Source organism: Ananas comosus, linkage group 22, assembly GCF_001540865.1.
Source record: "Ananas comosus cultivar F153 linkage group 22, ASM154086v1, whole genome shotgun sequence".
Lineage (NCBI taxonomy): Eukaryota > Viridiplantae > Streptophyta > Magnoliopsida > Poales > Bromeliaceae > Ananas > Ananas comosus.
Window position 1 is genome coordinate 385,318 of NC_033642.1, and position 27,960 is coordinate 413,277.

At 37.5% G+C, this 27,960-nt stretch overlaps 4 protein-coding genes across 6 annotated transcripts; 1 reads left to right on the top strand and 3 right to left on the bottom strand.

Annotated features, from left to right (window-relative positions):
- LOC109727335 lies at window positions 111–4,302 on the top strand. The gene is made up of 3 exons (XM_020257415.1): window positions 111–206; window positions 2,523–2,725; window positions 3,629–4,302. The coding sequence occupies exons 1-3, from the start codon at window positions 111–113 to the stop codon at window positions 3,957–3,959; spliced, it is 630 nt and encodes a 209-aa protein (XP_020113004.1). The 3' UTR covers window positions 3,960–4,302.
- On the bottom strand, window positions 5,000–7,871 carry LOC109727336 (probable gluconokinase). Its single transcript, XM_020257416.1, has 4 exons — window positions 7,728–7,871; window positions 7,194–7,236; window positions 6,239–6,318; window positions 5,000–5,602 (listed from the first exon to the last, which is right to left on the bottom strand). The coding sequence occupies exons 1-4, from the start codon at window positions 7,753–7,755 to the stop codon at window positions 5,175–5,177; spliced, it is 579 nt and encodes a 192-aa protein (XP_020113005.1). The 5' UTR covers window positions 7,756–7,871; the 3' UTR covers window positions 5,000–5,174.
- LOC109727498 (succinate dehydrogenase subunit 4, mitochondrial-like) lies at window positions 9,653–13,100 on the bottom strand. The gene is made up of 3 exons (XM_020257634.1): window positions 12,843–13,100; window positions 10,819–10,956; window positions 9,653–10,297 (listed from the first exon to the last, which is right to left on the bottom strand). The coding sequence occupies exons 1-3, from the start codon at window positions 13,098–13,100 to the stop codon at window positions 9,902–9,904; spliced, it is 792 nt and encodes a 263-aa protein (XP_020113223.1). The 3' UTR covers window positions 9,653–9,901.
- On the bottom strand, window positions 14,533–27,945 carry LOC109727337 (DNA (cytosine-5)-methyltransferase CMT2-like). 3 transcript variants are annotated; one of them, XM_020257417.1, is made up of 21 exons: window positions 26,640–27,945; window positions 25,407–25,438; window positions 25,202–25,304; window positions 24,555–24,662; window positions 24,012–24,131; window positions 23,816–23,909; window positions 23,294–23,508; window positions 23,138–23,203; window positions 22,543–22,782; window positions 21,117–21,175; window positions 20,975–21,041; window positions 20,324–20,653; window positions 19,560–19,628; window positions 18,876–18,962; window positions 18,705–18,792; window positions 18,352–18,452; window positions 18,169–18,273; window positions 16,880–16,923; window positions 16,735–16,804; window positions 16,542–16,645; window positions 14,533–15,508 (listed from the first exon to the last, which is right to left on the bottom strand). In XM_020257417.1, exons 1-21 carry the CDS (start codon window positions 27,822–27,824, stop codon window positions 15,316–15,318), a joined length of 3,480 nt encoding a protein of 1,159 aa, XP_020113006.1. In that variant the 5' UTR covers window positions 27,825–27,945; the 3' UTR covers window positions 14,533–15,315. The 3 variants fall into 3 exon arrangements, with proteins under 3 accessions (XP_020113006.1, XP_020113008.1, XP_020113007.1); XM_020257419.1 differs by lacking the exon at window positions 20,324–20,653; XM_020257418.1 differs by lacking the exons at window positions 25,202–25,304; window positions 25,407–25,438.

Consider the following 27,960-nt stretch of genomic DNA (forward strand, 5'->3'; position numbering starts at 1 on the left):
GCAGAGTCACGGAGGTTCCTTCCCCACTTCAACAAGCTCCCTCTCTTTTGCTCTGTAGAGAGAGAGAGAGAGAGAGAGAGAGAGAGAGAGGGAGAGGGGAGAGGGGGGAGATGGAGAGGAAGGTGGTGGTGGTGTGCGGCGTCGTCGGGTTCCTAGGGCTCCTCTCCGCCGCGCTCGGATTCGCCGCCGAGGGCACCAGGGTTAAGGTGAGCCCTTCGCTCGCTCTCTCTCTAGGGTTGTGAGGATCGCGACTCGGTGCGCGGGGAGTTTAGGGTTTTGGGCGATTTGGCCGCGAATGGGTTTTGGTCGAAAGAGGCCGGTGAAATTTTGGTGATTTTATGTTTGGGGACGTGGAAAGGAGAGATCTTTTGCTAATGTGTTGTTGCTTGTGGTGGTGTTTATGAAGTATTGCGAGGGATTCGTGGGTTGATGGTGTTATTTCTCTTCTTATTCTGGATATGTTTTTTGGATGGTAGTGTTGCTGATTACTTCTATTGTTAGCTAATATTTAGTTTATTAGGATTTGTGGGTTGATGCTATTATTACTGTTTATTCATCTTCTTAAATTAATTGAGTTTTTTGGATGTGTTTTTAGATGGTAGTGTTGCTGATTACTTCTATTGATAACTAAGATTTAGTTTATTAGAATTTTTGGCTAATCATCTTGGTTACCAAAAATTTGTTATTGTTTTGGTCTAGATGATTATAGGATGTTTATGGGTATATGAAGGTTGGGCCAACTTCTTTAATGTTTTCTTTTTTATTTTTTTCACTACTATTACTTTTGCTGGTATATATGATGTTATCACGTTATTTTATCATTGTTATCAAAATCTAGTTTTAAGACGCCAACGCACATGATGGATATGAAAGAGACGTGCATTGAGAGGTGAGGTAGGAGATGGGGATTTAACCCATTATATAATGCGGGAATTTAACCCATTAAATGTTGAAGGTGGGGGATTGAACCCATGTCCTCGCGGAACGATTGGGTTTAGAATTGGCTTTGATATCACGAAACCCAAGAAGATCAATAGTAGGAAACGGGCTTAGGAATATATATTAACAATAATCCTTCTCTATTATGCTTTCATTTGGTGATAAGTTTTGAATACTAATAATACCTTCTTTACTTCTCTTATTTCAATGTGTTCTCTCCTGAAACTTGGTTATCATGTTAGCGTATGAACTGTTTATTAGCCTATGTATGATCTTTAAGAGGAAATTTTCTCATTATTAGTTATACTTGGATAGTTGGATCTTATCTGGTAGCTGCAAAGACCAAAAGTTGCCTGAATTCTTTTCTTTTGTTTGATTGATCGGCTGAACATGTCCTTCTGGAATCTGAGATTTTGCAGTTTTCTCGTACCAATTGCTGCATATTCTCTTCCTCGGTACTGGTCGTAGCTATGCAACATTCTGATCCAGGATGTGATCTGTATATCAACTATGCAACCAAAACTTTCTCTTAATTGAATGCTGTGCAGTTATTAAAGAACAAACTGAAGCGCAATGCCTTATTAGCTCTCCTATTTCAATTCTACAAAAGTTCTTTTTTCCCACTGGTGCCCTTGTTCTAGTAATGGATGAAAAGACGAAAAGTAACAGAAAAGTCCTCGTTTCTATATTCATTTGCCATTAAATTTAGCTCTTATTCACTTTATACCTAGTGTTGCTGAAATTCCTGGTCATACAGGTTTTCCTAGTCCTGCTTTGATAAACGAGCAATTCTTATAGCTGTCTTTTTAGTCTATATTGCATGAGATCATCATCTAAATAAATATAGTCCATGTTGGTGTGTATCTCATTGCATCAAATGCAAAATAAGGTTCTTAATAATGCAAAATAAGATTGCGCATTTCATACTTGAGGCTTCATCCCTTTTCTTTCCATCGTGGCTTATGTTACTTCTTCATTTTTAGTTTCTGAATGTAAACATATATTACTAGATGCTAGTGGTCTTGAATTACCCCTAAATTTTTCTTTGGTTTCTCTTTAGTCAATTGAATAAGTCGGGTACGTTGCTCTCTTTTGATAAAACCAGTCAATACCATTCCATATGCTACTAGACCCTCTCTCTCCCCCCTTTTTCAGGTGCAAAACCTGGAAATTGTAGTGTATTCTACAGTGCAAAAGCTTTCTCATGGAATGTGTTTATTTTTATCTATGCTTCTAGAGAGGGAATAATTAGTTTTACTATAAATTCTTATCTTGAACATACTTTCAAAGTGCTGATATAAATCAAGCTCTAATAGTATGCCACCAGACCTTTGCTTGCTGACACATGCATCCTACATTATTTAGCTATTTTGTGTTTATGTTTGTTTGTTTGTTTTTTTTTTTCATAACTTTTTCGAATAGAATCCATGGAAGGAAAAGTATTTCTAAATGATTTAAGGAAACATTACACATTCTCTAGCTAGTTGTTTCGCAGCGAAGAGTGGCTTAACTCCATATAGAAGCCTTAGAATAGCTATTTTCCCATTCGAGAACATTTTCATTCCCTGTTGTGATTCTTGCAGGCTTCCGACGTGCAAACGACAGGGGCGGATCAATGTATATATCCGAGGAGCCCGGCCTTGGTCCTGGGGCTGGCATCGGCGGTCGCTCTTATGATGGCGCAAGCCATCATAAATACTGTAGCCGGGTGCATATGTTGCAAGAAGCATCCGCATCCCTCGGGCACCAATTGGACTGTAGGGTTGATCTCCTTCATAGTTTCTTGGTAATCTTCTGCTACTTGAATTTTAATTTTCCGGAATGCTGTTGTCTAACATTTTACCCATTTAAATCTTATCGAGAAATGAAACTGATTGAATTTCTCAGCTAGTCTGAGCAAAGACTGAGCCAGGCTGCTCCCGGATTGTTTAGGGCATTTATTTGCTCAAGTCTTCTTCTCACTGATCTAATTTCTCTGTTAATTCTTTTTTATTTTGTGAAATATTCCTCAAATCTTGCAAATTTGATGAATAGTAGTCACCAATTAATTGGCGTAAGCTCTGCAACTCATTTGCATTTTAATAACACGATATAATAGAACTTGATCATGATCCTTTTTTGAATTATTTATTATTACTCATCCATGTTATCTTGTTAAACATAAATCTCATGCACAAGTGCTAACTATTTGGATCGTAAATGAGCTTATCTTAGTTGCTTTATAAGCCAACTTTCCTTGCATGCAAATGCTTGTAGGCTTCTTCAGTTCTCTGTAAATTTCTCTCCATGTATTAGCTAGTTCATAGATGCTTCTAATACTTTCGAATACATTGAATGGCTCGATTGCAAACTCGCATGCCCTAGCAGCACCACAGCTGAACTCTCCGTAAGTACATATTTATGTAATGAAAAGGTGATGACGAAATGCGACGATTATCTTCGTCCTTCCCGTTACTACTGTTTAGATGTATCGACAATGGCGCCATCTTTTTTAATAATACTTATGATGTAGAAGAGTAAAAGAAAAAGGGTTAAAAAAAAGAAAAATTTTGAGAAAAAATAATGAAAAAGAAAGAAAGAGAAATTTGATGTATGATAACTGTTTTAAGTTTTTTTTTGAAAATTTGTCTTGTTATATTTTGATTATTTTTCCACTTTCAATTTTGTGATTCTTTGCCCTGGCATGCAGGGTGACCTTCATAATTGCATTCCTTCTATTGCTGACGGGTGCAGCCCTAAATGACCAGAGAGGCGAAGAGAGCATGTACTTTGGGAGCTTCTGCTACGTGGTCAAGCCCGGCGTTTTCTCCGGCGGGGCCGTCCTTGCCCTTGCTAGTGTCGCGCTTGGGATCGTTTACTATGTCGCATTATCATCGTCAAAGATCAATTCGGAGCCAGTTTGGGGCCCGCAGCAGATCCAAAACCATGGCATCGCCATGGGCCAGCCCGTGATCCCCCCGCAGAGCACGCAGCCCGTCTTTGTGCACGAGGACACGTACAACCGGCAACAGTTCCCGTGATCGGACAGCGCTCTCTTTCGACAGAAACTTTCTCTTTCGACAGAAACTTTTTCCGACTGTTTACTTTGCTGTTTCTCGAAGATCATGTTATTGGTTTGTATAGAGAGTTGCATCTTGGAAAAATATTTGCAAACTAGTCACTAGGTTTTGTTTTGTATAGAGATTATGAATCTTGAAATTAGTTGGATGGCTACATGAGAGTGTTCTATTTTTTTTTCCCCTTCCATTGTTGCGAGATTTTATTTTTATTTTTATTTTCTTAAATCAGTATATTTGCTAGTAATATGTGACGGTTTCTTCGCTGATGATGTTCGTCGCGTAGCGTTTTTCTACGCATTTCGAATATGTTATCGTGATAGGTTGTTTTTTTATGACCCAGAATCAGCCGATAAGCGAGTTGATATTTGCTCCCAGAGTTTTGGTGTAATTTTTTCGAGCTTCATATGCTGCAGTAGTACAGCTGCAGATGCAGTTCATTGCCAGCATTGTTTTACTGCTGCTTCACTTCATCTGAGTTTTCCGTCGTCACAATTATTTCAAAATCTTGTGAGGATGATTTCGCATTACTTTGTTAGTAATTGCTTGATTTTTTGTTGTGCATTTCGTAATCTTGTGAGGATGATTTCGCATTATTTTGTTAGTAATTGCTTGATGTTTTGTTGTGCATTGGTTTTAAGCTGAAATATCAGAAGAGAGGATTCATAAAAAAGCCATAAAATGAAAGAATAAATTACCCAAAGAAGAAGATTCAGCCCCTGTGTGTTTGTTTCGCCAGAAGTGGAGAGAGATGCAGTGGTTTTTGACTGCGAATTCCCACTTCTGTTGTTTATTTCATCATAACTTCACCTTCAGTCGAAATTCAAACTCTTCAAAATAGTGTAATCAATTACGACACACTCCAGGTCAAAGTGAATTTTTGGGATTAAAGTGAGAAAAAATAAGAAAATATTAATTCATCTCTCATACATCCAACTTTTATACCATTTACTTTTCATCCAAACAAACTACAAAACTCAGAAAACTTCAGTTTCACAGCCGTATAACCAAACAATGGAAGAAAAGTAATTTTTATATTAACTTTAATTCATCCAAAAGTCTGCTTCAACCTGAACTTCACCATCGGTGAAACGAACAGGCAAGTATACAATATGATTACACAACTTTTTCTTTTATTTGTAAATCACAAATCCTTCAAAAGCAATAGATTCATATTGTTCACAATGCACATCTCCAAGTGCCTTTAAATAGGACTAATACATCATCCACAATTTTCTCGGATCTCATACTCGCATCGATCTTACTTATTCCCTCAGCCTCGTCAATCTGAAGCAAATCCAACTGAGACCGCAACAAGCTCGCGGGCATGAAATGTTTCCCCTCCTCTGATCTTTTCTTCATCCTTGCGGCGATTAGCTCTGCCGGGGCTTCCAAACACATGAATTTCACTCTGCATTTAGAGAAACTCCCAGGCTTGTAACTGATGTCTGATGATCTGAGAATCTCCCTGTACTTCTTTTGCAATGCTGAGCAACTGACAGTCACATTTTCGCCGAGGAGTAACTTTTCCTTGATAGCGTCACGGAGTGCTTCGAGCCATGGGGTTCGATCTGCGTCTGTTAGCGGAATTCCCTTGCTCATTTTTGCTGCAACAAAAGAGTGGTTCTTACAAGATATAAAATTGATGAGATTCATCAGCTAAATAATCCAGTAACAACCAAGGAGGGCTAAGTTTCCGTCGCATTCAAAAGCATTTCCACTAAGAAATATCTTCAAAGCTCAAGAGGGCTTATGCAATGCTAGAAGATCTTTTAAAAAGAGAATGATGCCGCATCTTGTTTTCTGTTATGAACCCTATGAACATTAGTCGATGTAGAAAGTTTAAGCGGAGACCGATTTACCACGAGCGCTCACTGAAAACATTATTCAACTCCGAAGGGTTGAAAATCTCATCTATGCAATCATAACTCGCTAAATTCTTAGAGTAACTTAATGCTTGCAGTTTTCCGGCACATAGCAGTAAACTGTTTCTTCCTTTTTCTCACATCAAAGATTAGCAACAAGTTCCAATGCCAATTATATTTGTCGGAGATGATTAAAAATTTCTCGAAGAAACCCAGATTAAGAATATGTCAAAGGCACCAATTATATTTCAGAAAAGTAGGTTAAGGGATTATATTCTTTCAAAATTTTTAGGCATGCATTAGTCAATGTTGCATTCATATTATTGTGAAATTGACAAAAATGAGCATACAAGTTTCAGATGTTTTGTTGAGGAGTACCTTTATTTGCCGGAGAGTGGAAGTCGTCCGCCTCAATAAAGCTGCACTGTAATGCTTTCGCAAGCAATTCTGCAACAGTTCTGCCGACATAACGCGACAAATATTAACCAAATTCAGGCCACAAAGAATTCAAAGTTAGAGATGCAAAAAGCCGCTGCAGAGATGCTTTTGCAAGCAATTCTGCAACAGTTCTCCGACATAATGCGACAAATATTTACCAAGTTCAGGCCACAACAAATTGAAAGTTAGAGTTGCAAAAAGCCACTGCAAAGCTAAGTTCTCAGCTTAAATTAACAAAAAAAAAAGTGTATGAAACTGAGAATGAGAAGGTTTCAACAAAATGCTCAGTAATGATGTGGATGCAAAAGCCTTGAAATGAGAGGGAAAAAACACTAAATGCCTTCTTCCTAGGAAAGAGTTTTTGAACCAAATTCATTGATTTGCAATTGCAAGGCACAAGTATGCAGCATTCCCTATAATCTAACAAAAAAAAGATAGGAATAGTGATACATCAAACACCATCCGCAGCAGGACGAAAATTCCATAGGGCGCGTCTTATAGTAAACGCATACGACGCCCGTGGATTGCGCACCACATGTATGATCCAAAGGTTGTGCATTGCACACGCATACGATTCCTTTCGTTTAATTTTTACTGATTATCGAAAGAATGGTTACTAGCATCCGCAGCTGATATTCACAGATCAAATTTTACTATCAACAGAGAGTTCTTAATTTTGCCTCTTAAGATGTGATAAGTGGTCACTATTATGCACTGGTTTAGGAACAGAACTGTCGATACGAACATGTACTCACTTTACTCCTATCAAATGATGTGAATATCAACATCTATTATGAAATTCATCAATAAAACATGATCACAAAATGTATTGCAAATTAAAGAATTAACAACATATTATTATAAGCAGTAAAGTACAAGTACAAGAGGCTCTTACGATTTGCCGCAGCCGCTAACTCCCATAATCACAATCCCTAATCCTGAAACCAAAAAAACAGATCAACTTACCTCAACAATCTATCATCCATGTTGATCTAACTATCTAATTTTTAAAAATTTTGATTTTGCTACATAATATTTTAATTTATTTGATTTGAATCAGTTAATAACTCCTGAATTTCAAAATTTGGATTCAACATTTATCTTTTATGGACTTAGTTAGCAAATTTTATGCGCCAAGTAACTAAAAATTTATTAAAATAAAAAATTAGCTTAAATTCTGTGCCGAAAGAGCCATCGAATGACTTAAATTAAAAGATTTGGTACTAAAATCAAAAATTTAAAATAATGGGTAGTCGAATCAAAACGATGTATTGTTCGTTTAACATCTATACATTTTCACCCAAAAAGCACCAAAAAAAAAATGTGGGCACCAAAATTGAGAAACACAAACAATCCAAAAGCCAATTGATCCACTCGAAACCCTAATCGGAACACGAATTAAGCAGGGGAAAGAGAAAGGGGGAGGGACCTGCGAGATCGGAAGTAGCCGCGTCCATGGAGTTTGCGGGAGTTGGAATTTGGAGAGAGAGAGAGAGAGAGAGAGAGAGAGAGAGCGACACTTGTCGAATGAATAGAAGTCGGCGCCGAGTACATGCGATTTGTGCAAGAAACAGATAGGATTCGGCATTGGTGTTCCCATACTAATAATAATATAAATAATAGGGTTAATTTCTACAAAGTTAAATTTTCATATATTGTCCTTATAAAAATTCTGATATTTTAAAATATATTACTCTGATTTGTTACTGTTAGAGAACTATTAGAGAATTATTTATATTTTTAATTTTGCCATCACAAATATTTCTCTCCAAAAATTATAACAGTATAATATAAGAGGAGTAAAAATGTCAAAAATTAATCAAAATTATATATTTAACCTATTATTAACTAAATTTTTCTAACAAATTTTAACGATAGAAACATTTAAAAATATTATAGAGACAACGTATAAAAGTTAAATTTTACATGAATATGCTTATCGTTCACTATATTTACAAAAATCTATATAAAATTAAGGAAAAACTTCAAAAACCCCCCTTGTGGTTTCAATTTTTTTCACTTTAGTACCCTGTGGTTTAAAATATATCAAGTTAGTACCCTGTGGTTTCTCACTTTATCACTTTAGTACTCTGTGGTTTAAAGTGTATCAAGTTAGTACCCTGTGGTTTTGCATTTTATCACTTTGGTATCCTGTGGTTTCAATTTTGTATCAATTTAGTACCCTGTGGTTTTTAAACTATAGGGTACTAAAATGATAAAGTATGAAACCATAGGATACTAAAGTGATAAAGTGCAAAAACACAGAGTACTAACTTGATGATACACTTTAAACCACAGAGTACTAAAGTGATAAAGTGAGAAACCACAGGGTACTAACTTGATACATTTTAAACCATAGAGTATTAAAATGAAAAAGTGTGAAACCACATGAAGATTTTTTTGAAGTTTTTCCTAAAATTAACCCTTAATAATCATCATCATCATAATAATAATAATAATAATAATACCTGGGGTAGGTGAGAACTAAACTAAAAAAAAAAAAACCCAAAAATGTTTCCAAATCAATTACTATATTTCCAAATCAATCACGCAATGCATGCTTGGACTATGAACTGGAACTCGGACTTGTCACCATCACATGTACCTGTCTCACTTTGTGGATAAACATCTTTGGAGTGCGCGTCTCCATAATCCAATAAAAAATGAGTCAAAAAAAAAAAATATATATATATATATATATAATAATAATAAATAATACTATAAAAAATTTAATTTCTAAACGCTTAAAAATATATGTATATATCCTATATTTTAAGTGCTTAAAAATATTTTTATTAGAGAATAAATTATTGCCTACACTTTGACTGTATTCTTATATCCTCACTTCATGCCTTTGTCAATTTCCAATTATCCATAAAATTATAATCTTTTTTTTCCTATATATATATATATATATATAAATGTATATAAATTTTCTTATCCAGAGCAATAACTTTATGTGATGCATTTATTAAGGCTTCGTTTTAGATTACGGGGAGAAAGTATATTGAAAAAATATCATGTTTATTTCCGTACGTAATATTATGTTCCGCATATACGATATATTTTCTACAGTCCCACCGGAGAACGCAAAAGCATATCCCTATATGCTTTTTCTTCAACTCCATTTTATTCAACGCTTTAATAGCGTTAGATAAAACTCAATACCAAATTAAGCCTAAGTAGGAAAGAAGCAGAAGCTATTCTCAGCAAGAACTGCTTGATCATAAAGCAGGTTTACCAAAAAGTCAAAAGTCAACAGCTTATCAATTACCAGTTAATTTACAAAATTAGTGGGGTGTTCAGATTCCACCATACACAACACTAGATTATGACAAAGCATGCAAGGAAATAGGATTAGAGAAGGATGCAACAAAAAAAGTTCATACACCACAAAATTATCAAAGTTTTACGGAACACGCATCGATCTTTTCATATTATTCAACTCACATTCATCCTTTGTTCCTACCATCTCATTCCGAAGAAAAGAAAGGGCATCTAAAAGTAGAAATTACAACCCAGATTGTTGTTATCATTATTCTGCATCAACATAGAAACAAGAGGACACCAAACTTAGCCCTTTTGGTGACCATGGCAACTTCATCATACCAAGTTGAAGAAAACAATGGTGTCCTTTGCCAATATCACGAGGAGCATCGCGAAGTAAATCAGAACCCAGTTGCGGGTCACTTCGTGGTGGACGTAGTCGAGGAAAATCTCCTTGAAGCACCCATGAATTTGCCAGTAGACCGAGAAGACTAGCAGAGAAGTGAGCACGTCCGTCCTCGACACGAGAAGCAGCGCGGGAATGAGAGCGTAGGTGATTTTCTGAGAGAGCTCGTATCGCCTTACCTTGAGGCTTTCAAAACTCAACCCGCTTTCTCGTGCTTTGACGACGGCGCCTTCCAATGGACTAAAAGCCATGACTTTTGGGGAGCCTCCGTCCTTTTTATTAGGCAGGCGATCAGATTCTCCGGCCACAGCTGGTTTAATCACCGTCTGCAAAAGATGTAAATAAAACATCAAACAGACAAGATCAGCAGGGATATGATTTTATTATTTTTCTTTTCTTACATTTGTATACTACTCGTAACATGCATTTTACGTGTCATACCCCTCAAAAGTATCTATTTGCATAGATGCCCTTTAAAACATAGCGGCTTGCTTGTGTGTTGTTCACAAAAAGTAGTATGCTTAACTAAGGCGAAATCCTAGTTATTGGTGCTACAGGCTATTCCAGCATTTACCAAATTTTTAGAGGGTATATGCGCAAAAAGTTAGGCGCATAATGGTCATCTTGCTATTCGACACTTTTGTAGTGGAAAGTTAAGCGGAAAGGCATTTGTGCAAAAAGGTTAATCCTAAGGATAGAGGAACGAATATTGACATTAGTCAAGTACATCTGTAATTGTGAAAAAAATGCTAAAACAATTTTCTTTAACAAAAAGACTTACAGAAAGAATATATAAAGTCTAACACAAAGTTTACTAATATACTTGCTTTTGAGGCTAATTTCTAACCTGTGAGTCAATGTTCTCCTTTAGATTCATCACTGCCCCACTCTGTGCTTTCACACTAAAATTACGAGGTAAAACTCGTGCACTGTCGTATGATGAAGTAAATGAGTAAAATGGAGATGTCAGCTTGTTCTCCAAAATCTGCAAAACAAGTTATTGTAAGGATATATTCAAAGCTCAAAAAGCAATGCGAGTAAAATTTGCAGGATGAGCTGTTGCAACCTTCAACAAGTTTAACATGACTATTATTAGTGCAGTTGTGCAGTTTGGAATTTCATTAGTTAGATTACTATGAAAAAGAATATGAAGGAAACAAAAATCTTTACAAAGAAATACCTATCACTATGTTGATTTTACGCATATCAAAACATGTCCGGAGAAAACAAAAAAAAAAGTTTTAGATACTCGAACCTTATCTACTTTATTTTTCTATTCTGCTAAATTGTGCTGATTTCTCCTCATTGTTTCTCTTTAAATAATGCTGGGACAGAATGGAATTAAAAATAGACGCTTTCACATTTGAAGTAAAGAGGGACAATTCTCGGGTGCAATACGAAGAAAAACTAGGGATATAAAACATACAAAATCATGGATGTCTCAAAGATAAGAGCATCAAAATAAATGAGAAGAGTAGAGAACAATATAGGTAAAGGAAAGAAAAGACGTGATAAAACAGGCGAAGGAAGACAAAAGGAAATGGGTTAAAGAAAACATCCTCTTGTAGTGACTAATTTGAGAAGGAGAAAGAAAGGAAAAGAGGCATAAAAGATATAGTTCTGAAACACAGAAGAGAGATGGTATTATATGCAAAGAAAGGCTTCATTGTTGTGTTCGCGTATGTTGGAGATTCTTCTTTCACCTTTTCTTTTGGAGAGTGGAGACAATCTAACTATGTTCATTCATTCGTCAAAAACACTCGAAGACACTGACGGCGTTAATGATAAATAACATTATCACCCAAGTAGTTGGGTTCAAAAGCAAATAACAAAAGCTCATTTCCATATGCGCCCCTCATAGTTTCCTTGTAGAAAACAGAAACTGCTAAGGAAACACACTAAGTTAAAGAAAAAAAATAAACCTAAAACAAGTCTGCGGGTTAAACTTAAGCATCTAGATGTATCAAATTCAGGTCTTGGTTTTCATAGCAGAATAAATATCAATTATAAATGTGGAACATGGACTGAAGTACACACCCAAAATAAAGTATGAGAGATAAGAAACACGACTTGGCACAGAATTTATGATCCATTTCACGCTCGCTGTAGGATCTTGCGATGTCAACAGGACAGTCAATAATTAACAATTCTAGTTCTCCAAATTATATGAACTTCAGGTAAAGAAACAATTCGACGGCAATTAGTAATAAGCTTAAGACAGGAACTGTACAATATCTTAGCCTAACAAATGCCGTTGGAGCATCACTCAGTGTCGGTCTTAAACCCTTTGAACTAATTCCGACCTAAATTAAACTGATAAGAAAATTTTTAAAAAGAAACTTTTGTAATCTAAGACCACTAAACTCTATTAAGTGAAACATTTGCTACCCTAATTGAGTCGAAGAAATAGATGTGATCTACATTCTGTAATGCTCGGCAAGTTACCATAACCCTTAGATTCTCCAAATTCTCCAATAATAGAGGAAATGCATCAGATTAATGAGGAAATGTCTATCCCAAAAAAGGAAAAAAAAAAAAAAACAACAACTTTAGCTTTCCTGACCATTTAAATAGTTTATAAAAAAAAAAAAATTACTCAGCACTTCTTTGTAACCCGATCTTCAGAATCGATTGCTAAAATTGTCGAGAAAAGCACACGATCTCTGTCCATAATCATCCTCATCCATGAATAAAGGTGCAAATCCCCCAAAAGCGAGATAAAATCCTACTGATTACACTCCAGCACCGCGGGTTCCATCAAAATTTCATCCTATTGCCTCGAGATAAAAGTGCTAATCATCCTCATTTGGATCAAAACCAAGTTTAGAGAGAGAGAGAGAGAGAGAGAGAGTGAGAGAGAGTGATGCGCACCTTTGGGGGGCGAAAGAGAGGGTTCCGAGAGGAATCGAGCGTAGGGGAAGGGGACGGCGGAGCGGATCCTCCGGCGGCTGCGGCAGCGGCGGCGGCGGAGGAGGAGGAGTGGGATCGGAGGAGAGGGGAGGAGAGGCGGAGGGGATCGATCGGGGCCGAAGTGGAGGAGAAGAGGGAGGAGGAGGAGGAGGAGGAGGAGGAAGCGGNGAGGATGCGGGTTAGGGTTTTGGATCGGGTCGTCAGGAGACGGGACGCCATGATCGTCGTCGTCGTCGTCGTCCTCCGATCGAGCGAAAGAGAGGGTTTCTACTTTCTACTCCTGTGAAAGAAATGAGAAAGATGAGAGAGAGATACGAGAAAAAGAGGAGACGTGGTCACGTGACTCGCGAGTGTGCGTGGGGCCCACAGGGCGGGTTTTGTCACTTTGCGTACCACCCCCTATACTTTCAATTTTTTTTATTTTAGTATCTTATAATTTATCAAATATTCATATTAGCGCTCTATAATTTTTCAAATTTTGACTTTAGTATTTTATAATTTATCAAATTTTTATTTTAATATTCTGTTGTTTAATATTGTCACTAATTTAACAACAAAAATGATGAAAGAAAACACAAAACCAAAAGTGGTATTTGGAAATTTGTTCTTATTTTTATTTCACCATTCATTGGCTGACACGTAGACTCCAAATACTAGTGGGACCCGCAACTTCGGGAGAAATTAAATTATCGAGGTTTAGACTCTTTCCTAGTTATGGTAGGAAGATATTAATTATATTACGAACGTAGAAAAGAAATTAATAAAAACAAACAAAAAAATGGTCCTTGATAAATTGGCGGGCTTTTTTTGCAAATAGCCCCCTGACAAATTTTATTTACAAAAATAGCTCCGTCCAAAAATTTTTTGCAAAAATAACCCTACCCCTACCACGCCAGCGCCACGCGGGCAGAACGGGCCCAGGTATTTAAGTTCAACACGATGAACCATTCACCGTGTTCAACACAAGATTTTTGTATTGGACACGGTGAATGGTTCACTGTGTCCAATACAAATATCCCAACAATGGCTAAGTTGGAAATATTTGTATTAAACATGGTGAACCATTCACAGTGTCCAATTATTTGTATTGGACACGGTGAATGGTTTACCGTGTCCAATACAAATATTTCGATCTTAGCTATTTTGTATTGGACACGGTGAATCATTCATTCACCGTGTCCAATACAAAAACTTTGTATTAAATACGGTGAATGATTTACCGTGTTCAACTTAACCATCTGACACAACTCCGCCCGCGTGGCGCTTGCGTGGCGGGATCAGAACCATTTTTGCAAATAAATTTTTAACAGGACCAATTAAAAAAAAAAAAAATTGTAAGGAGGCTATTTGCAAAAAAAGCCCTAAATTGGCCTACTTTTCCCTATTATGAGAAAAAAGAGTTGGTACAATTTAAGTGTACCAAAATGAAAATTAAAACTACTGCACAAAACATAGTTAGGAATAAAATACATAGAGATATTCTTTCCCATTCTCAAATAATAAAATTACGATAATTATATTTTGACCTACTCATAACAATATGCACAAAATGATATTATTTTACAAAGATACTATTTTTCCAACGTACTTTCTCACGGCACAAGATCCACTTTTAATGATAGCAGATCAAACACAATTCAGTAAAAAGTAATGAGATTTAATAGATCCATCAATTAATATAAAACAAGTAGCCCCCTTATGACAAACAATTTAAAACAATTTAAAACCATCAGAGCATAGAAACATACCACAATTTAAAACCATAAACAAAACAAAACAAGCAGAAGATGCAGTTTGGATAAGCTGCTTGTTTCTTAACACACAATGCGGCAATCAGTTCACTGTTTCCTACACATGCGGCAAATAATCGACTAAATCGAATATGCTCGAATAACATTACCTTACAAAAGTTCCTTCTAAGCCTCACCACCATCTGCTGCCTATGCTTATACAAAAATCAATTAGGGGAGAGAGTGTCGAAGGGCACCTCGAGCGCTTCCTCGGAGACATTATACAACAAGTTTGATTCTTACGAAGAACCGGAGAAACATCACAAAGCTGGCCAAATTTGAACCTCGAGTTATTCCTGTTATTTTGTCGGCCAGAGCAGATCCAGGAGCATTGTTGTTGGTGGAAGCGATCGAATTCTTAGGTCGATGGAGATTATCAGATGAGGAATAAGAGGATGAAGGCTCGATTTATGCTTGAATAGCTTAGATTCAGGAAAAAGGATATCGGCGAGGGGTTCACATCCATTTATTCCTCCGGAACAACTTAGGGTTAGGTTTTTACTGAAACTAGTTTACAGGGGAAAATGGTACAACAGGGCAGGATGGCAGATGATTGAAAATGTAGGAACAACAATGGGAAGAAAATTTATATGGGAAATGGGATTTGGGTTTTGCCGCATTGAATTGAATTGGGTCAAGAGAGGTTAAGGTTCGGATTCTGGAGCTACGGAAAGATGGAGGGACTCCGAGATATCCTGGATTTCGTTAGAGAAAGCAAAATTAGGGGGAAGGGTCATTAGGGCTCTGTCTCCGCTCTTCCCAAGCCACGCCATTGCCAAGGCATATCCCAGTGCTCGGCCTACCGGAATAGCCACGGCATTTCCAACTTGGCGATACCTGCGAATTTAGCACGGTAATTTAGAATTATAGTCAATCAAAGATTACCACGAGAATTGTATATGGAGACATGTAAATATGTTATTGAATAATTTGAATACAGACGATAGCTTAAAAGTCAGACCACTACGTTATCTTATAAAACCAAAAGTCCATGGAGTTTCACTCGGTACAGCCATCAGTTTTGCATTGTCTAAAAAAGATCGACAACCAGAAAGAAAAAGCAAAATATATCCCCCAAAATACCAGGAATCTAATGTCAAAGATACACATATTAAACATAATGATTTGGGGAAAATACAAGCTTCATTAGAGGCCAAGAACCTAAAATAAGAAATCAGTTACTGGTGAAAATGTATGGCTAAGTGATTTAGGAAAAGAGGCCTCGAGGTCGAAGAGGCATGTACGTAGACAAGCATGAAAGGAGTGAAGAGCCTATCTGGAGCAGAAACACAATAATCGAGGTCAAAGTTTGGTAATACCTGCATGTTCTTTTATAGTGGGAATGTTGCATGAACGCAATCGCATGTCACAAGAGTGGAAATTTTGAACAAAATAGGACAACATGACTCTACCACACCTAGTTAAAAACTGAAGGAAACCCAAAATCAACGTGAAAGTACACTAAGTTATAAATGACATGACATAATTAAAAGCAAGAAAATTTTTTGAAAGCTTGAGTTAAATTACAGACAATAATAGACAATCTCCAAATTGAAATGGCTGACACAAATTGTCAGGAACGAACATGAACCGTGAACCAAGTTGCCACACCTGCAGGCTACGATCCAACTTAAACATTACAAGAATCATTCTTTCCTATTTAATAAAAATCAACCTCAAACCTACATACAGAATCAAGAATTATCAGCGTCAAATTCTCTAATAATAGTCACTTCACAAAATCCCATTGATAAAACAGAACACTTTATATCCTCCACAAATCGAAGATGTGTTTTAAGTGAACAAATAGAATAAGTGGCAATTAAAGAAAAATCACAAGATGTATTTGAAACATGAAAAACCCAGGCACCTGTCTTTAATGGACCCGTGGAATCTATAATAGTCAGGAAAACCTTGCAATCTTGCATTTTCTCGAATGGTGAGTATCCGGTCTTGCTCGGGATGTAGTATGGCCTAAAGAAATTTTAAGAGATGAATTTGATTTTTATTATGTAAATGGTTATATGAAAAGATAAATCCCAAAGTTGAGGAATATAACTAACTTGCATACGAGGGTTTGATATCGTCAGCACAGTTGCCACTACCTCATCCCACCAAAGTCGTGCATAAGGTCTATAACATTCTGTGTGTTACCATAATGGATCACCAGAACTATATTGCAAAAGCAGATAAAAAGATCCAACTAACCTTATAGACTTTCCATTCTCATAGCGCAAGGCACAATCTGGAATCTGAGAAGAAAGCAGATAATGAGATCATCATTAAAATGATTGAAGTAAGCACAAGGATTTACATTTGCATTGAACTGGCCAATCAAACTGATCAGACCATGAACCGGTGCATAGAACCGTCTAGGTTAACTCATAAAACTAGAGAGTTCAAAAAACCGCATCAAATTATTCGAGCTGGCAGTTCAAGTGGAGAACTGGTGAACCATGCAGATCGAAGCAACCAACTTTCTTCATGCTCACTCTTCAATCAGAGGTCAAGAAACATTAGACCCTTTATTCGGTCTAAGAATGGTTCTCCAGTATTTCCTTGTTCACGAACAAGTAGGACTTACTTGTTGATGATTTTATAGGATATATATCGTGTTAAAATTCAAAAGAACTCATTTATATTTTATTACTTCATGTTGGCATCACTTATTCCATCAATTGTCAAACCAGTGAACCTTGAACTGGTATCGTCCCAAAAGTCACTCTCTTGGATCTTATCCCATCTAATCCAATCCCAGGTGCCAAATGGATAGAAAATGTACATCGATATTATTTTGGGAAAGAAAAGAAAGAATATTAACCAATTAAAAGATGTAAGCTACAATACGTAGACCTTTATTGTAAATATTTTCCGAAGGTCTGAGCTTCAATACATAATCTTCCGAATATGGTTTGCAAAAACTTCAAAGCCAAATAAAAAGATAAAAAATAAATATAAGCTGTTTATTTTATATGTACCACAAGCGAAATAAACTGAAGTTGAGACCCATGTAACAAATAAGAGCACTGCCACTAAAGGAAGAAACAAATTATGCTCTCAACCTATATAATATAGTTTTCTGTATTGCATTGAATTTTATAAGTTTCTTTAAGGCCTAGGATTTCTCTATAAAATACAAAAAACTAGGAGCTCATTATTTAGTATTTTCCCTGTGAAACTGGCGTGCAATTGCGTCGTTAGTTTATATTTGAAAGCAACCTATATCAAATAGGATTAACTACTTAAAAAGTCCCCAACTGATGGTAAAATTTTATTTTTGTCGCTCAATTTCTAATCAAATGATCCTATAGAAGAAAACAAGAAAAAGCAAGGCAATGATAATACTATGAATAAGCAAATTATAGCAAGCACTTTAAGATCAAACTACAACACTTACCAAGCAATAAAAAAGAGATCTTGTGAAGCTTGGAACAAAAACATGTCTCCCCAGTGTCCTCTCAAAAAAAAAAAAAAAAAAAGGAGAAAAAAGATCTTACCAGTGGCCTCCCTGATGGTAATAATACTCGTTCCATTGCAGGATCTAACTGCACGGTGTTGTCAGGACCAACTACGAGACCGCGGAGGTCTCTAAAATTAGCTCCCTGGATAAGCATATGAATTTAAGAAAACTGGCTGGACATCAAACTGGAAATTGGAGTATAGAGGTAATTCAAAGCAACCTTTCTTTTAGGAACTTGGCAAACTCGCAAGTAGTCATTCTCGCCAAGCTGTAAAGGGCGATGGTCGTACAGCAAAGATTGAGAACCTTTTAGTCCACTGGCTGCTCAAAGAATCATCTCTTGAATATGAGTGGAATAAGAAGTTACAAGTAAGACTATCTTTAAAAAAAAATGCAACATGGAAAGAGAAACCATAATCATTGAATTTTACAGTTATTTACTAAATAAGCTTTTGCATTAGTAATAAACATGGACATCAAGACTATATGCACAAAACTAGAATGCAATCAAGTCAAAACAAATCAAAGAGTCGCAAAATCAAATCTGAAATTTCCATTTTAGATATAACGAACCAGTCTTAGGTTCCCGGATGTATCTTTGAAACTCTGTTTGAGGTTCCTTTTGATATGGCATCTGCTCACGATCTTCCTTGTCTGTTACCTAAAAGGAAAGTACGAAGATTTTGTTTAGTGCGACAGGATAAAGCTGGAAATGGCCTAGCAAACTTGAATTTGATAACTTACTGCTGGAAGATCAGAAAGAATATCTTCTAGAACAAGTGCTTTTTCTAACTGCCTGGGTTTGCCCTCATCATACCCAACTAGGTTTCGCTATGAGAATGGTAAAGTCATGATATTAGTTTAAAAATGTAACATCTCATGCACCAAAAAGTAAAACAAAAGTTGAAGTTTGGCCTCCATTTCATCCTCGTAGTTTTAATTACCACAATTTAGTCCCTGAAGTTAGTTTTGCATGAGATTCAAGTCCAATTAGGTTTCTGTTTGAAGAAGCCAACAATTAATCAATAAAATCAGACTCTGCTTAGTTACAAAGAAAGCAATTTTGACAAAATATTGAAATTGGATCAAAGTTCAGGGACCAAATTGTTAAAATTGAAACCAAGAAAATTCAAATGGGAGTTGAACATTACAATTGAAACTTCGAAGAAGAAATCAAAATTCAGATCAAACTTCGGGGACCTACTAAGTAATTATAATCTATAAGCAAAAATGAAGGAAAAAATGTGTCCAACAAGAACTAGCAGCATTAGAAAATGATATGGAAAATGATAAACGGACAGGTGGCATGCATATGGTCTTCCAAAGGACTAATATGTAGTAGCCTATTGTACAATACCTACCAAAACCTTTTCTTTTCTACATCAATCAAATTCTGAAGAAAATGAGAGATATTGAATAGAGATGTACCTCAAATTCTAATGGAGAACCATACTTTTCAATTACTTCATGTGTAGGAAGCGGAAATTGGGGTAGTTTCTGAAAGAGAAAATATGATATAAAAGGTCAAGCATGCATGGAGTGAAAAGTTGTAAAACAACTGATTTAGTCTAAATGCTCAAGCTGTTAGAGAATGACTTTTCAAAACTTCTCAGTCATAACACTCCCTCATGTATGGGCTCAAGGCTTTTCATATGCCCAAGACAAAGACTTTGAAATTTGAGTGAATGGGAGCAGATAGTATAGTGAATGAGCCTGGTGGGATTAAAACTAAGACAGCTTGTTCTGATACTGCATGAAAAAACCCACTTATCTAAAAGCTTAAGGATGTGTTCATCTTGATGTAGGTGGAAATAAGGTCAAGGCGAAGTTCGATAAGGTTTGTCATTTTTACATGGCTGTTTGCTTGCCTGGAAGACACCTAGGGGAAATAATGTACAAAGTCTAGCATTAAGCACACACATTTTATCAATCATCATAGCTAGAAGTTTCCTGAAATTTGAACCAAGATCAATGGAAATCATTGCAGGGAAAAAGTGAGAAACTCAGTGAAGGTTAAATTTCTCTATTCTTAACAATTTAGTAAACCAAACAATGAAAATGAGCACCAAAACTGTATCTTGACTACTATGCCTCCACTTGTATCAAAACAAACACACTCTTAAGTTGTTAAATGATGGTGTTTTATAGCTTATATTTAATTATAGTCACATATAAGGGACACTGTTACTTGCCTCGTTAGGCTGACACCCCCACAAAAATACACGCAAGCGAAATTGTGGGAGGCCATAACAACCAGCAGCCATGATTCCTAGCCTTGCTTGGTAACGCATACTAACCAGACGGCCTAAAGCATATCTAGCAACTGTGGCCTTGGCAAATTTTAAAATATCAAGAACATTTTCCATCAAAACATATTTTGGCTTCAAAAATTGCACAATGTCCATGAAGACAATGACTTGGCGGTTTTTTTCATCATCCAGTGGTGCCTCAAAATTCCTATAGCGATTATATCCGCTGATACCTTGGCATGGTGGGCCCCCACAAATGACATCGACATCACCCTAGAATAATTAAACTCAGTAAGGCAAAATAAAATTTGAATTAATCAAATGGCAAAAGAAAACAAATATTTTGGTGCCCATTTGGCCTGGCTAACAGAACTTGCCTGAAATTAGTTTCCGCTCCCCAAAAACAGTAAGTTACAAAATTTGTCAGGTGATACACCTTAATGAAAATGCTACTTGTGCTTCTCAGAGTAGCTCTATTAAAACAGCATTTAAGCTTCAGCCATGCCAAACAGGTCCTTAGTTACAAGATGATTCATCCTTTGCAAGATGCTAAATTGACTAGAAGAAAGCACAGAAATCAAGGTGGCCACTTACAGGGAGTGGCAAAATCTTAGACTTGAATCCTTCAATTACAAAATCCCGTATTGCTTCTTCACAGTTGCTGGAAAAAGAAAATGTCAGTAAGAAAGATTGTCACATCTTCACATGAAAGCTTTAGAAAACCTGACCTGCATACCTTAGTCCTTCAATAGGCTCCCATGTGTCTTCATTATAACTGTAGCCCTTCCAACGAACCTAGACAAAGTAAGTGAAGATAATGTAGTTTACTAAGAAAAAATCCAATGAAACACATTAACCCCACTTAACTCTATTATAAAAGAAAAGGAAAAAGAAAGTTTAAAAATAGAAAATACATGCAAGTCCAGCCATCTGAGTGATAACCTTTCATTAGATTCATCTATACAATAATTTGAAGTTTTTGGTCAGTTACTAGTGTTACAACATTCCCTAAGAAGTAGCTTAACAAGATTAATAAATAAATGATCAAGTATGAGCAGAGTAAACAGTCAACTATCAAGAAAAGGACTATTTTCCTCTTCACATAACCACCGGAAGCCATAATGTTAACTACTATAAACAAATGGCTCAAAAGTCAAAACACATCTTGCAACTACTTGTCAAATTTTGTTACGTGGCCAAATGTTCTCTATGAAAGCAGATTTAGAGTTCAAAATTGGTGCTCCCGAACTTGGATATATTAAACTAACATAAAAGGAATCTCACACCGACATGTAGAATAAGAAATCTAGAAATGATGCAGACTAGTGAGGCAAATATGAATGGTAATAGGACGGAATTAATTTAGGATCCATTCTTGCAACATGTAATTTCATTAATAGAACTTAAAACTGAAAACATTATCATGCCCCCTTAAATAGGCTAAACTATCATAGACACTCTTACTAGTAAAATTCCTTCCTTGAACAAATAGTTACAGGACAACCATTTTACCCCTCCCTCCTCTTCATCTTCACATCTCCGTTGATGAACTGGGTCGGGGTTCGTTTTTTTGGGAGCGGATTGTTGTAGCCTCATCCATTTCACTTGTCTCCTCGTCCCTCTACATCTTCTTCTTCTCCTTCATCTTCCCTTCTTCTCCCTTTAATACTTTATGCAATGAGAATGAGAAAGAGAAAGAGAAAGAGAAATAGATAGTCCACAACCAATGTATCTCTTCTTTTCATCTTCTCCGTTGGTGCAGAGAGAGTAAGAGATAGACAAAAGGACGGAATGGCATCTAGGCAGTCTCCCTTGTTCACCAAATTGGGAAAGGAGGGGGATCAAAGGATGGAAAGGCATTTGCAAGAGAGAAAGTAGGGAGAAAGGATTTCAATTCATCAATCTATACTCAACTCATAGTAGAATTTAGATCAACCTTAAACGTGTGCTAAGAGGACGACTGTCAACTGGATTTGCTAATAAGGACAATAAGATAAACTCTTTGCATAGATTATATTTCAAACTTCACAGGGTAATTCTAAATAAATGAAATTTCCCTTAGTTTCGTATCCAGAATACATGAAAATGGCATAATACTAGCAGTGGCAAAGGTTAAAGCAGATAAACAGATTTCACCATAAAAGCAATGATAAGACACATACCTTAAATTTTAAACCACGCTTTCCAACGTTAGTGGGATCACCATAACAGATATCAACTAGCTTTGATACCACAAATTCTTCATCAGATTCCGAAGATGAAGAATCATCTCCGTTGTCCTTTCTAGGAGCCCTTACATTTGAATTTGAGCTCTTTGCTTTACCATGCCTTACATACTTTTCACAGAGCTTCTCCCATGCCTTCAATAGATCAAGAAAATCAACAGCAGTCTCGTTCCTGACCTATTACAATACAATGTCATCACAGACTAAAAATGAACATTAGTTTCATGTTCAATTTAAAATGGATACCCTAGCTTTATTTTTTTCCTTTTTTGGTTGACACCCTCTGTACTTTTTGTTGTTTTGATAGGAGTTGTTTCCATCAATTAAATTGGGGATCTCATCACAGCCGTACTTCCTTTCAGTTGACATAACAAGAGATTTTGTTAATAATTGACGTTGGTAGTTAATGGAGCCATTAGTTGCGAGTGATGGAAATAACCAAACCAAAAAAAGCAAAAAAATTGAGGGGTCTGATTTTAAAAAATAATCTAGGGGTTCGAACTACCGTGAACTCAGACCAGGAACAGCATACCAGAGTCTCTGGATGATTTAGTTTCAAGCTTTTGCATGCAGCTTCTTCAGAATCAACAGCCCATCTCTATGGAGCAGTGGTAAAAATCATCCAAGAGAACAGTAAGTACGATGAGATACTGCATGATAAAATCAATAATAAATGGAAGGTAAATACCGCCACAAGATTCACACCAGCAGTGCATGCTCCCAGAGAGAGACCAGTGGACATCCCACCACACCCACAAAAAAGATCTAATAAAGTTAGCTCCATGTCTTTTGATGCCTGATTCTCATGCTTTTTATTAGGGAATGGCTTTCTTGTTATGCCATTGATACTATTTGTACTAGACAAACTGGATAAGGCCGTATGACCATTTTCTTCTGAATCATCTGAAATTGAAGGCAAAATTATGAAACTTCCTAGAAATATTAATCAGATAAGTAAATGGTACAGAAAACACCCCCCCAAAAAAAATGCAGAGGTGTATGCCATCCATATGCTACTATGCATGAATGCTCTGCGGGTATATATTTACAGGACGTGACTTAGAATAGCAATGTCATAGTGATGACAAATAGGTAGTCATTGCTTCTAAAAATCAAGAAATCAAAGCAGGCCAATTTTAAATGTTGTTACAAAACATACTAGATACCTCAAGAGCCAAGGCATCAATTTCATCATTTTGAGACAACTTACACATTGTCATAGTACTGAATGTACTATACTCTACAGAGTACTTCATGTCATAGTAAAAATAGTATGAAGGAATTGATTTGGACTTCAAGTCAACCTGCAAAAGAATATGACTTGATTGTGTTTATGACCTTGTAAAAACTCTACCGACCAATTAAAACGAAAAATGACTGAGAAGTATTGGCTTGAAACAGCATACAGTAGGAGAAACTTGTACAACATTGGCTTTGGAAACAATGCAATCTAGTAGATTGTCATTTTTTAGGTCCGAGTAGAAAAGCCGCTTCTTGTCATGGGACGTCGCTTGCTCTTTAATGACCTGAGAAGACAGATTTAGGACATGATATAAACCATAATGTTTAACTAAGATTGACTCTTATCTAAATGCTGGATGCAAAAATATAAAGAATGAATGCAACTCTGGGCAGCAATCGACCTTGCAAGCCCTGCTTACGTAGATCAAATTAGACCAAAATTATCAATTTGCATCTTAAAAGTCTAAAATGCACTCTCAAATCAAAGATATTTGACTCTCACGAATGGTTAAAAATAAATTGCATATTCTAATGTAACAAAGCCAGAAAAATCCGCTAGTAGGACCCAAATAACCTAGCGATCTTGAACCATATTCAATATGGTTCACACCCATTGTCATCTTAACTTTGTTGTTAACTAACGGACCCCGCATCAAATAGAACATGACAGTTTCCTACAGTCAAAGATCAAAAATTACAAAACTCACAGTATCTTCGGCTCTGAAAAACCATTGAACTGTACAATAATAGATTCCTCCTGTTGTTTCAAAAAACTCCAAGATCCTGCCTATATAATCTGGTTTACCCTTTGGACCCTGTCAAGATATTAACAGAATGTCACTTCACAGTGCCACCATTAGTAAACCCAATTATCGCTACATAATTCAGGACAAGATGATGCTCATCCCGATTCAAGCATAGGGTAAGTGAAAAATGGAAACTTGCTGTTATTATTTTTCAAATTAATTGTAAAGAAACTTCATTTGCTAATAAGTAATGTAAAATCAATATGTGAATAATACCATGATAACAACCAAAAACAGCCCTAGGACAAAGAATCTGCCAATTCTTTGCTTCCATCTTGCATTAAACTTTTACTGTCAATCTTGCAGAGTAGGAGTTAGCCATGAGACAAATTTCTGCTCCAGATAATACAAAGTTAATTTTGGCGATGAGAAGTATTAAACTGTGTTCTTAAACTGGTCTATGTATAAAGTAATCTTTGTCCAGATGTAGTACTAGGTGGTATTATTTCCAAACTCATTAAATTGCAGAAGTTAGTAAGAAAACACATCGAAATCAATAAAAACATTGCAAAAGAAGAAAGAACTTTCATGATCTGCATTTCACTCACTTTCACATATGCACAATCCCCAATGCTCAAAATACACCCACATACACTTGCTTGCAAGAAATGAAATTTTACATCTAAAATAATATCATCGGCATCATCATCACTGCAATATACAAAATCATGGTTGAAAAGGTTGATATTAGTAAGTTAATTGGGTAATAGAATTCAACTCCCTGAACAAAACACATATGCATGATCCACTTACTTAGCAGCTCTTCGATTATTGCTCCCTTTACCCTTCAAAAGAAAAACAAGGGTATCAAATGCAAAACAACCAGAATATCACCATAAAGCTGCAGATTTCCTTACAAAATATTGTTCATATAGATATGCAGCATATGCTAATCAGCTTTCTTCAGAGAATCAAAGCTAATAAGCATTCACAAGCATAATGTTCTTGTCAGGTGTGAGAATTTGAATGAGACAGACCAGGTACGTGAAAATTATTAGAAGGGAGGGCAAGAACATTCATATTTGGCATCCATACTATCAAGTTGTTAAGAGCCTCTTTGGCCCAAATTGAAGTCTTTGCAAAAGAGCCGATTGATTAGAGTTTTTCCTTAGTATCCTCCAAATAACTACCAACAATACCAAAATTAAAAGCTTCTGATTCAAGCTTCTGCTTCTAGAGCCTAGAGCTCTTTTTAGCTTCCAACCACAGCAAAAGCCCCAGGCCTTTCGTCTTTGACAGATACCTGATTGCTTCTTCTGGGAATAGAATAGTTGTTCTAGAACGTAGGCCTAACAAGCAGGAGTTACAAACACTAATACGCTGGTCCTCAAATAGGGTGGTGTAATTAATAAAACATGGAACACCGAATAGTCGTATGCTAGATGTCATTTGGTTTTGGGAGCGTGATAAGGTGTCCTAGAGACGAAGTGTGAAAAAAGTTGCAGTTAATTTAGTTTAGCATCAACAATTCAGGTAATATTATGTGCCATCTGATTTGAGGGATGAGTCTATTTCATTCGGCACAGCAAAGTTCGTGCATGGCAAACTTCAATTTACTGTGAAAAAATCAATACAAAGGCCTATCTAGACTGCAGAGAAAACTATCTTCTGTCTTTCTTCTAGAAGCTGCTCCTTCCTCCACATATACTGGTGTAAAGGAAGGAAAATGTTGTAGCAGTAAACAAGAATGAACAATGTGGCCCATAAAGAATGAACCAATACAAGTCCCAAATCCGAAAAAGAACTAAGAACCACTTAACAGAAAAGATATAATCTTTGCAGCTTCTCAGCCCAATGAAGTAACGTCAAAATAGGAGAACTCCTAAAGACTGCAAAATGCAACCAAGGAAAAGACAAAGGAAGCAGCTTGAGAGAACTAAAACAAGATCCAAATTTGGCTTTTCTTTTCCCTTCCATACCTAAATTAAGTAAAGAAAAATTTCCCATTTACCACAGGATGGAGAACGTTAGAGAGTTGGGCGCTACCTTGTTCACATAGTGGTGAGGCCACCTCCTCCTCGCTTCCTCATCCGACACCGGATCCCCTACAAAGAAGCAATCGCCATTAGCATCCTTCAGCTCTGAAGAACCCACCGGAGCTGCTGCTGTCCCCAATCCCACTCTCAGCTTTTTCGGAGGCGGCAAAGCCAGCGACTTCGATGGCGCCGTTTGATTGCCATTGCTTCTCGTCGTAATGGAGCAGGGAGAACTCTCTGCAGTAGAGAACCTCGGCGATCGCCTCAAGGACCCGTTTTCGCCCAAGCTCGGAGCTTGTGCTCCGCTCTTGAGAAACCTAGGGCCATTAATGTGGACCAATATAGCCTCATTGTCCATGGACGGATTCAAAGGGCTTCTCGAAGGGGACATGGAGCAGGGCACCAGGGGCTTGAGGATTGCAAGGGTTCTTGGGGATAGCCGCAAAGAGCCATTCCCTGGTGAGGTTAGAGCCAATACTCCGTCCTTGAGAAACCTAGGCGATCTCTGGTGGGAATTGGCTTGGACTATAGCCCCATTGTCCTTGGACGAATTTTGAGAGGGGCGGGGGAGTGTTCTCCGCGATCTCCTCGAGAAGCTATTTCCAGCCGACGGAGCCGATGCTTCGGCATTGAGAAACCTCGGCGACCTCCGGAGGGAGCCATTGCTTTGGACCAAATCTCCATTGTTCTCGGACGGATCTGTCGAGGATCGGCGTCGAGCCTTCGGTGAGGGAAGAGCGGAGAGGGGACCGGAACTTCTAGAGGCGGAATTGGGGCCATTTCCCGCCGATCTCGGAGCCGACGCTCCGTTCTCGAGAAGCCTAGGGGACCTCCGGAGGACGCCATTGTTGCCGACCGGATCCCCTTCGCTCTTAGAGGAATCCCCATCGAAGGGGTCGAGGATCGCTAGGGTTCTCGGGGATCTCCGCGATCCCCTCGAGGAGCCACTCTGCGGCGAGCTCGGAGCTCGCGCTCCGCTCCGGGAAAACCTAGGCGACCTCCGGAGGGCGCCATTGGGGTCGATCGGCTCCGCATTGCTCCGAGGGGGTCGGCGACGCTCCGCCGCGGCCGGAGACGGGGGATCGCCGCTTCTGCGGGAGGAGGAGGAGGAGGAGGAATCGGAGTAGGGTTCGAAGGGCTCGACGGGTTCGAGGATCGCGAGGGGGATGGGGGAGGGGAGATCCTCCGCGTCCATGGCGTCGATGGGGGAGAGCCGATCAAACCCAAACCCTAGCTAGGGTTTAGAGGAGGAGAGGAAGAGGAAGGGGAAAGGGCGATAAAAAACACGATGGAGCGTTGGGCGGGAGAGAGATAGATCATTTTACTGGAGA